Here is an 11,067-nt window from a genome sequence, read left to right on the forward strand (position 1 = left end):
GTAACTTCAGTGAGAGGGGTAGGATCACAGCCTTACATACATGTTTGCTTCAACATGTACGTTTCAACACATAACATTGCTAAGACGTAATGAGTTCTGATTGTAGTTTGCACCTACATCGCGACTGACGATTTGTAACAGACCTGGGATCCGAAAACACGACAGTGGGGAGCCTCAAATTGCACAAAATGCTAATTTTGGTCTCGTTCGAACTTTAACACAAACTTTTAAGTGGCTATCATCAATGTTTGATATAATAACAATGTATCAGGTGGAAATGTTGCATTTATGGAGCTTTAGTTTCAACTCTTTAGCAAAATGTCAATGTGATTGGGGCAATATTTTTCTCTCATAGAGTATTATAAGAATGTAGCGTTTTTTGGACGTTCCCAAAGGTCCTGACCCAACCAAAACAAGTAACAGCACCACCAAAATCCAGATTGTGGCCAAAAAAGATGTTAAATCTGTAGTAATAACAACTATGATTGAGATTTAATGAACAAAAGATAAGTGAAGGTAACTAAATTCTCCGGGCCCCAGCACACCTTCGATATATACGCCAGTGGTTGATCCAGCTCACGAATGGGTGTTTTCCCTGGATCAGCACTCTCATAGCATCCTTTTGGCCAGAGCTGGCATCTTTTTCAGCAAAAACACACCCAGAAAAACAGTGTGCACTACTAGGACAGTTAGCAGTTAGCTGGTAAACCAAAAGAGACAGATATTTCCCCAAGGAGCTGGTGGAGACCAAAAACTGAGTTAATTTTCACCAGGTGGCCCAGAAACACGACTCCAGATTATTGTTGCTTTGTCACATCCGGATGTGTAAATTTTGCAATTGTAGTTCATCTTAAAAGATGATAATGTGCTGTGTTTCCAAGTTGTTTCAGCTGCCCCCATGTTGAAAACAGATCTAATTATGAAAGTTAAATGAATCTTGTTAAGAGGAGTTTGGGTTCATTTTTCAGTTGATTGATTGAGATGTTTGATCAGATGAAATGACTGTTCACTGCTAAGAAAGAAAAACATCATCATAATTAAAACTAGCACAACCTCATTGGATAAGATAAAATACAATAAAATGGATTGTAAGCACGTGTGTCTACAAAGCAGAATTCTCTGAAGTGCCAAATCACTAACACGGCAGGAGGAAGCTGAAAACGGTTGCACCTCTACTTCTAATAATAAACTAATTGAATACGAGGGTTCTGAAATTGGAAGTGCAAATTATTCAAGGGGTGACCGTGCTTTTTCAGTTTGAGAGAAATGAGTCAAAGCAACGGCTACAGGGAGTGGAGACTGTGTCAGAGGGTGATGTAGCCGCCTCTGAGGTTAGCACAGACTCATAATGCTGTAATCTGGTAGCACAGAAAGCTTCAGCAGCTTGATGTGGCACCACCAATGAGAGCAAAATGACTGTAACAACATCTCCAGGTGGCTCGGATGCTCTTAGACCTGTGCTCTGTATTGTGTAGGATTTAGGAGAAAAGGATGAGAAAGAAAAAAAAAAAAAAAAAAAAGGTCATCGCTCGGTCATTTTTTTCCACTCGGCAATGTTTATGTCAACGGTTTAGCGCTGGGAGCAATGAAGTGAGGGCTCCAAAGGAGTGTGTCTCTGGCAACAAACATCAGCAAATCCCATCAAATCCTGACTCCCTCTCACACACACACACACACACACACACACACACACACACACACACACACACACACACACACATACACTCAACCCCCCGCCACCTCTCTAGAGACCAAACCAGAGGCTTGGGAAAAAGATGGCCGCCCTTTGGCCCCCTGTCTTGCCCCCTGCATCCAGCTCAGGGAGGTGACGGAAGAAAGCTTGTGCCCCCCAGCACCCCTGCCCTACTCCCGTGGCGTGCGTCCCAGTCCAGCAGCATCAATCACTTTTGAGGACGAGTAGGGGCCGGAGTCAAACGCAGGCAAATGCACTGGAAGGAATGTTCCAGTTTTAAAATAAAACTCATTTGAAAAAAAAAAAGGGAAAGAAAAAAAAAATAGAAAGAAGCAAGAAAATGCAGGACATTTGGTTGTCCCCAACACAAAAGAGGGAGGGAGACAGAAAGTAAAAAAGAGAGAGAAGGGGGGGGGTATCTGGTAAATGCATTGCCCTCAGGGTCAACAACACCAACTCGCCAAGTGGAAACTGTGTGTGTGTGCGCGCCTATGCTGAAAATCTAAATGAGGGAGTTAAAATGTGTGTGTGTCAAGATCACAGACATGAATGCTAGAGTGTGACTAATCGCCCATTCAGCATTCCCGTTAACACAAAGTCTTTTGTTGGCTCGCAGTCGTTTATTCACAGTTAACAATTGACTATTTTTTGATCATTATGAAGCATGCAGAGTGTGAGCGAAAAACATGGTGAGCCGTGTCGTCTTTTAGCTGCATCAAAGTTGCTAACAAGTCGCATATCTATCATAATTGATGGGAACAGATTAGTTTATAGAAGGTTAACTTTTATATTTAAAAATGATTACATTTAAAAAATAATGTCACCATAATGGTCTAACAAGTACAGTTTACTGAACGTGCATTTTGCCCTTTCTTCCAGTACCTCTTATCTCTTATCTCTTATCTCTTATCTCACGCTACTGTGTCTGAGTCCGTTTCTTACCTGTAGGGCACACGTCGTGTCCGTTGGGTACCTCCTGCAGGGGTATATCCTGGATGTAAAGGGGCTGTGACGGGTAGTACTGCTGCTGAGGGTGAACCACGCCTGGGAACTGGGTGTGAGGGCCCACTGCCACCCCTCCACTCTGCCTCTGGAGACAAATGTAACACAGTGTGGAAAGGCTAATAATGAAAACTGAGCAACAATCGAATAGACCCATGCTGTTATTCCGAATGTTTACATCCGTATGCTTGGTTTTATCTGCTTATGGGTGCTGTTAAACCTCTATTGTACAAACCACCTAGCTCAGTGAAAGGTTTATGGTGCCAGTGTCTTCTTAACTATAGTTGTGATGAGGATCGAGCTCAGCGAGCATCAGATATTTTAGTTTTGGTTGAAATTCAAGCTAAAAAAATGTCTGATTTCAATACAGAACAGATTGAATTCCAATCACAGAGAATGCAATGCAATTTGTGAGCGTTTTAATATTCTGACAAAAAATCAGTGCGTGTTTTGTAAGGAATTTGGAGGCATCTGGTGGTGATTTTGCAGAATGCAACCAACTGAACACCCCACTCTCCCGAATTGGGTGCAAAAAAAAACCAAAACAGAAAATGTCCTCTCTATAGTCAGTGTTTGATTTGTCCATTCTGGGCTACTGTAGAAACATGGTGGTGCTTGATTTCATGGGAGAGGACCAACTACCTCTGAAGATATAAAAAGCTCATTCCAGGGCAATAATAAAACCTGACAACCCTTTCTTTAAGGTGATTCTACACACTAATGAAAACATGATTATGAACATCACATTCCATTTCTGCCCTGGAATCCTCCAAACTAGAGTTTTATTTGTTAACCAGGGAGAAACATTTATTTCGGTGCCCGGGGATGGAGTGAAAGACTAAGCTCGAAACAACTGATGAAACTGTCCAGTGGCTTTGGCTGACAGCATGACCTTGGGTTTTGAAAACATTTGTTGTTTTTTTTCATTGTTTTACTGCGCAGATAACCCTTGCAGCTAAATTTGACTCATTCAGTTTATCTTCGGCGTGTTGTTTTATGCCGCTTATCACAGAAGTGTTCACGGAAGAGGCTGCACTAAAGGGGAAGTGAAAAGTCAGCAGTTGAAGGGGGGGGGGGGGAGCTCGAAGAGATATGAAATTCTGTGTGGATACAAGAGATAGTATAGGAAGAAGATAGCCACTCGGGCCATTTTTAGCATATCAAAACCTTCGTATGACGACAAACAAAAAAAAACTCAATAGATATTGTTGGATGTTTGTGTTTGACAGTGGTGTGAACATGGGGTTCAGATTTTTCTCACAGTCTCACTAGATATAATGTGCTCGTTTGAACTTACCATGCAGAAAACGTAATAAAATCTATATCGACATGTATGTATATCGACAAGTCTTGTTCTTTGAAAGTACATATTCATTTCACAGAAGTTTCTAAGACACTGTCATTCAAAGAGCAGCAATTGATCATTTCCCTTCAAGGATGTGAGATGGCCTGTCATATGTTATAGTATTTCATATGTAAGTGATAGACTGGCTGACAGAGTGACTGCCGATCTGATAAGGCCGGCCCCGCTTAAGCACAGCAGCATTTATCAGAAGCCGGCCAGCTTTATGGATGGCAAACACGACCGTGGGATCATGGAGGCCAGTTTACGACGTCCTTTAGAGGGTTTTGCGTGGGACGCTGCCTTATCCTATCAGTCCAGGTCCAAGTTGAATAGGCAATGGACAGATAGACTGAAATAGATGCCAGTGGAGATGTTATCAACACTGTAATATTTTTGCTCAGATCAAGTCTAGAATGACTTTGAAGTGGTGGTCAGTTAACATTTTGTAAAATGAACAGGGACCGCTAATGATAAGCTTGAAGAGGCCTTAAATGCTTCATTTTTTTTTTTCGAATTTTAACTAAGTAATGGTACACATATAGTGTACAATGGTCCATTCACATATGCACTTCTAGTCCACTATTGCATATCTTCAAGGTGCAATTTCGAAGAATTTTAGTTGAAAACAATCAAAAATGAACTAAAATGATCAACAGAATGTGAGGAAATTGGAGTTTTGACGTTGTCTTTGCATGTGTTGCAGAGAGATCTACTGTAGTTTGCATGCTAACCAGCTAGCCCCACCCTGACCCAGTTCAAAGCTACCCGTGTCACCAAAACACCCCTCCCAGTGCTCCCTAGTTCGCCGCCTGTACCACTAGCTGCAAGGCTAACGGCGCTTACTAGCTAATGCAGCTACAGTTAGCAGCAGTAAGCAGCCACCCATATGCTGCCTCCTATTTCTTTTGAGCATGAGTTTGACAGGTGAGCACTTTTTGCCTGTTGCACCTTTAATCAATCTTAATCATATCAGCATTAGCCACAGCCAGACCAAACAGCATCATTGGTTTGATTTGATTTGATTGGCTCTGTAGTTGTTTGTCCATTTCTACCCTGTAGTGCTAAAGTAATTAAAGCAAACACAGACACCAGCGTGGTCTTAAACGTGATTACAGCTATAAATTGTGTTTTATATACACGGAGTGTATTACTTGCCAAACGCTTGTGACAGGATAAGTTAACAAAGTCAACATTTGAATAAAAAGAAAGCCCAGCAGTCTTCCACATTTCAGTCCATTTCAGACATCTGACTGGGCTGAGACATTGATTACATGCTTTATCTCCGTGGGATCATCCAGCAATATCTTGTGCAAGGTCAAATGATCTGACGGATTGACGCACTAGGTCTTTTGTTTTTTTGCCTCCAGTCTAAAAAACTTTTAGAAGCCTATATTAAGTCTTGAATGCCGTAACAGATAAGCTTACTGACGTGTTTTAAATAACACTCCCATGAGGCAAATAGAATTGTTTTTGTGTTTTTTTTAAAGTGACTACAAGGAACTTTCAGTTTTTGTTGATTCTAGTGGCCCCTTTTGACAAAAACGTCTGCTGTTGTAAAGAGTAAACAGTTAATTTCAGTTCACAGGTCTGACATTTGCTACTCTCTGTTCTCGCATAGTGTCACATGAATATCCTTTATCAATTTGTTCAGTCGTCCATTCGTTGTCAGATGTTTTTAGTATATCCGTCCCCTTGTGGTTCTAAAAAGAAACTGCAGTGTCCACAGTTAGCGGAAGGTGTAATTAACTGCAACTCTCTTTTCAAGGGAATCGTACAGATGTGAATAATACAAATACTAATAGGCTGCAGTTTGTGCATGTTGGCTCTGAATCTTTATGTAACTTGTTAATATCAATAAGGATTTCCCGCATTGACACAATCAAATATTTGCAATTACAAAAAGGCATAGGTCTGCAACAATACCTTTTATCATTTCCAAACTCCCCGTCTCGAGAGTCTGCATCAGTCAATTATGACCCGAAGTTATGCAGATTCGTAAATGAGTGAGATCGCGATTTATTACTCACTTTTGAGTAAGCAGCTTAGTGTCGTACTAAGAACTACTCATTTTGTCCTACTTACTGTGGAGGGGAACGGCTGAGCGTAAGACTGATCTCAGACACAGCCCTAGTCGCGTTCTGCAGTATCAATATCTGTAAAGAAAACTAAATCAGAGGAGCTAAAAATCAGTTGCTTATAGTACATGTACCGCAGTACTCAGCGGTGCTTCGGGCTGCTTGGACGCCCTGAATTTGTTGCACTGTTCCCTGCATGCAGTCATTGCGAGGCGTGTAACACACCGACAATGACTAAAGTGTAAACACACCAGGCCCTGCTGCTTTTTTCGCTCATATTTCATGTAAATTCAAGAGAATGGTGCCACCGGGCTGACCCAGGATCACCTTTTTGACCACGTCTGCCCCGGTATACAGTAGTCTCAATTTCAAAGGCAAGCCCCACCACCTGAGCCAATTAGGAGCCAGGGAGCTGTATCCTTCTATGTTCTCTATCAGGCCAGGGTGGGGTTGCCATTTGCATATAACCTCAGTCTCTTATCCTAATGCGCCGGCGCTCTGCATACAAATGGAGGCATTTATTTTGCCGCTCCTTGGCCTTCACCCTTCAAATGCTCATCTGACAGGAATCCCAATGTTCCCGGCCGCCACTGTCTCTGACTTTGTATTCGGCTCTCTCATTTGGAAAGCGTTAAGAGCCTTGGTGTTCTTGCAAACAGGCCGCTGCAGAGCACCGCGCGGGTGTCTCAGCCGGGGAAAGTGTTATTCAGCAGGGGTGGTCGGACTCCAATTTGATTGGTTAGTGGCAGGGTTGGAGGCCTACGGGCGTTTACAAGATTACCCGCTAAAGAGAAGTTCATCTCAGCGCGGGGTGGTTGTGCAACACAGAGGATTTCACAGCCTTGTAGAGAATCGTCTTGTTCAACAACTGTTTCCTAAATTTTGATGAAATCACGAAGAACAGCGTGTACAGATACCCGGCTCTGTTAGTGCAACTCTGCTGGACCAACCTCAGCAGGAAAAACGCTCAGATGGAGCGTGTTCCCTGTGAGGTGGTGGGATCCAGAGTTGCTAACAGCACACAGCTCACATGCACCTCCTGCACGCATTCCTGCACTGCCATGTGGCTGAGCAGCACACACACACACACACACACACACAAAAAAGTTCATTCCCTCACGCTCCTGGCCGGCTGTGTGGCAGGTAGCTGAGGCAGCCCTAACACTGGGGTAATTTACGAGGGAGGTCTTACCATTGCGCCCAGACGGTCACAGGGGTGAAGGGCCGGGTAGGAAGAAACTGGATCCATGTAGTAACTCATCACGGACGCTGCGGACAGGAGAAGCAGGGCCTGCTGAAGGGATCAACACGCAAACAGAGGAGGCAGGGTGGAGTGACCTATCTATCACAAGCTGTTTACACTCTGTGTGCGAGTGTGTGGTATATATATATACTACGAGTTTGTCCGTGTGTGTGTGTGCGTGTGTGCGTGTGTGTGCATTAGGTGTGTGGGAGAGGAGGAGGGAGGGGGGAGAGGGTAAAGAAAAAGAAGAGGAGACAGAGAAGGAGAGTGAGAAATTTGAGCTGCAACATCAGCTGCACAGTGTCAAGGCAGAAAACTGTTTAGTTTAGTTTTTAAGGCAGCATCACGCCGCCGCATTCAGATCCGCTCAGATTTAGGTCACAGGTCCAACAGGAGTGTTTTGATTCATCTCATTTAAAGTAAAGCCCGCTGATTTTCATGTAAGAAAAAAAAAGAAAAAAAAAAAGAGTTTCGGATGAAGCATTTCCATCACTTCTCTCCTCCTCCTCCTCCTCCTTCTCATCCTCCTCTCCTCCTTCCTCTTCCTCTCCTTCCCTCCCCTCCTACACACTCCCGCTTATCACTTAACATTGTTTACTTGGAGCAGCGTCAACAAAAAGAGAGTGCAAACTGAGCTGGAGGATTGCATTAGAGGAGGGTGGGGGGGAGGTGGGGGTGGTGGGATTGGTGTACATGGGCAGTGGCAGGTCCCATCCTCCTCACATTCATATGTTAAGCAATTTGGCATATCTCAGTTTGGCGGCAGCTGCTGACAGATTGAGGGGAGATGCGCAACTGCTCAATGCGTGCAGATGTTCACGGGCTCAAAAAGACTCGGATGCTCTTGTTGGAGAGGGAGGGGGGAGAGAAAAAAAAAAGTCCCCCATACAGTAAGTGAAGAATGTGCAAATCAGTCCTGTCATTCAACTGCACGCACGCACCTTTGGGGCTTTGACAATGCCATTGATTTGATGGAAGAAAAAGAAAAAAAAAGAAAGAAAGAAAAGAAAAACAAGAAATAAAGGAGAAAAGCATCCATATGGCTCCAATTATGGATCTGATTTAGCTTTATAAATAGATCCTACTCACACGTTGTGTGTTTAGAGTGCTCCATTTGAAGGCATGCCTCACGCTCGCAGAGTGAAGGGAAATAAAGAATGAAGAATATATAGAGAGAGGTAAAGTTCAGGTTGGAAAAAAAAAAAAAAAGACGTGGAAAAATGCGCATGCAAGTTCACTTTGCTGCGGAGAATTAAGCAGAGATGAATCAGGTCGAAAGCGGCGCAATTAAAAAAAAAAAGAAGAAGAAGAAGGAGAGAAAAAGGCGCGCTGCTGCTGCTGCTTTGAGAGAATTCCTGACGGGAAGAAAGCAGAAAAAAAAACTTTACAAAAGCCAACACTTTTTAACCCTTGCGCATCAAAGCAGCAGCAGCAGCAGCGATGATACCACTCATCTCCTCGCCCTCATCAGTCCATTTTGGTATAATAGTAATAATCATGATAATTTAAAAAAAAAGAAAAAGTTTGCACTTACCGACCGCGGCGGAACGAGAAGTTTCCTTGTGAAGCTGACGCGCCGGGCAGCTGAGCGGTGTGACAGCTGAGGAGCGGTGGACTGCAGAGATGCTGTACCTGCTCGCAGCGAGTCCCACAGAGCAGAGGAAGGAATATTAAGCACACTTTTAGTCCCTCCTCCCTCAATCACACGGTGAATCCTCTCCAAATGTCTTGCTCTCCTCGCTGCGCGTGCAGCCCCGCGGACTTTCACGTGTCAGCCGCGGCACAGGTGTGAACTTGCGAGGGGAGAATGCAGTGGAGTGGCCAGCACGGTGTGGATGTAGTGCAGATCGAACTTTACCCCCACCCCAAGTCTAATATCCACAGATGGGTGAAGTGTATCCATCCAGTTGGTCAGTTGGGAGGGTTTGCAGGGAAGTTAAACAATGAAACCCAGTGATGTGTCATTTTAGACTCAGTATTTAAGTGACCCAAAATGGTTTATCCTCACCTTGTTTTGGGGGCAACGGTTTGTTAAAACTGCCTGTTTGAAATGGAGCAAAATTTGAATGAGGTTTGGTTTATGTGTTGGTTTGTTTTCCTCCCACGTAAAAAAGTCTTGCTGTGGAAAATAGCAGGAAAGGAGGCAGGAAAACATCACAGGGAGAGGAGGGGTGTGATGTTAATGATGATGGCTGATCTTCCTGTGAAACATCAGTGTGTGTGTGTGTGTGTGTGTGTGTGTGTGTGTGTGTTGGTGCGTGTTCCACAGCAGGTAGAGGCGTGGACATTTCTGTTCATCCGTTTTTCAATCAAACCATCGCAGTTATGTTTTACATTTTTTTCCTGCTGTATATCTCCCGGTGTAGATTCGAAAACAGTCCTGCGTGGTGAACCTCTAAAATCTGGCGTCGAGGCAAAAAAAAAAACATTTGAAGGACTGTCACTGTCAGATCAATTTGTTTCTGGTCTTGCCAGAATGCACCTGAGGAGCGTCTGCTCCTTGAATATGTATTTACTCCACATCACTGGCTATCATCTCGTCCTCCACCTTGTCTACCGCCTAAGCCCAATCCAACGGCGTGCGGGCCGCTGATTAAAGCTATGACAGAAACGTTGACCACTCTTCTGCGAAATGAGAAGTCCCCCCACCAACCCCCATCCCACCCCGACTACAACACGAGATCTACATCCACCTGCTGTGATAGAAATAAGCGATAACCGGGTACGAGTGAGGAGCTTTATCTATTTGCTTATTTATCGCTTTATTTGTTTATTTATTTCCACGCTGCAAGGTCACAAGGTTTCCGCTGCAATGCTACCTAACAGCACAGAGTGCAGTCTCTCTCCCTCTCTATCAGCTAAACACTCAACACTTGCGAGTCATCTGAAACACCTTGTGACTCCATGATAATTCCGTGACCCCAGCGCAGCATTTGTTTGAATTAGAAAGTGCACGGTTCAAACTTCCTGACAGCCCCTGCTCTTAACAGTAAATCTTGAAAGCAGGAGTAAGGAGGTGTGTGTGTGTGTGTGTGTGTGTGTGTGTGTGTGTGTGTGTGTGTGTGTGTGTGTGAGTGAGTGAGTGAAGAGTTGGGTGGGGTCAAGTCCAAGGTGAGAGGCGTGAAGAAGTACCATAAGGGGCTCAGTGGCAGGGAGCCTGCATTTTCTCAAGACCTCGTCTGAATCCCTCTGCTTTCGGCGGGCCTCAGTGCCTCAAGGCCCCCGGGGGACACAGATGGGCAACACGTCGAGGGCAAAAGGCGAGGGTATGACTTATTGCCATGTGGAGAGAGAAGCACAGGACGCGCCCCTACGATGAGACCAAATTGAATAAAAGCGCCGATGAATGCGATCCAGATCTCCAGCCGATGCCCCGGCAATGCTGTTTCAATTAGCTGGCTCACCAGTTCAAAGGCGAGGCCCTCGATACACTTCTGCTCCGCATGAAGCCACTATCATCACGTTGCCCCCTCGCCTTCTCGCCCCCCGATTATGGGAGAATGGTGCCACCTTTTTCCGATCAGAGCCCCCATCTATGCGCCGGCTGGGGCTCATGTTCTGCATTAAACAGATAGTGAACGCCTCGCCGTCACCGCCAGTAAAAGCCATCAGTCAAAAGACCTGCAGGGGTTTTTATGGCCTCCATCATCACTCGCTTGGTGAAACCTTACAGCACTCTCGAATCTACATCAGCTGCGAACTTAACCAG

The 11,067-nt window shown here is 44.6% G+C and overlaps 1 protein-coding gene across 2 annotated transcripts in view; it reads right to left on the reverse strand.

Moving 5' to 3' along the window:
* Positions 1 to 9,004, reverse strand: part of ets1 (v-ets avian erythroblastosis virus E26 oncogene homolog 1) — a 40,864-nt gene extending 31,860 nt beyond the window's left edge. The window contains exons 1-3 of one of the 2 annotated variants that reach the window (XM_030398370.1): positions 8,893 to 9,004; positions 7,308 to 7,508; positions 2,636 to 2,783 (exon numbers count right to left, since the gene is read on the reverse strand). In XM_030398370.1, the coding sequence (XP_030254230.1) occupies positions 2,636 to 2,783; positions 7,308 to 7,376 (217 nt within the window). In that variant the 5' untranslated portion in view covers positions 7,377 to 7,508; positions 8,893 to 9,004. The remainder of the gene's footprint in view (positions 1 to 2,635; positions 2,784 to 7,307; positions 7,509 to 8,892) is intronic. The other variant, XM_030398362.1, reaches the window with a different exon arrangement.
* Between the last annotated feature and the right edge of the window lie 2,063 nt (positions 9,005 to 11,067).

This window comes from Sparus aurata, chromosome 2 (genome assembly GCF_900880675.1).
Source record: "Sparus aurata chromosome 2, fSpaAur1.1, whole genome shotgun sequence".
Taxonomy (NCBI): Eukaryota; Metazoa; Chordata; class Actinopteri; order Spariformes; family Sparidae; genus Sparus; species Sparus aurata.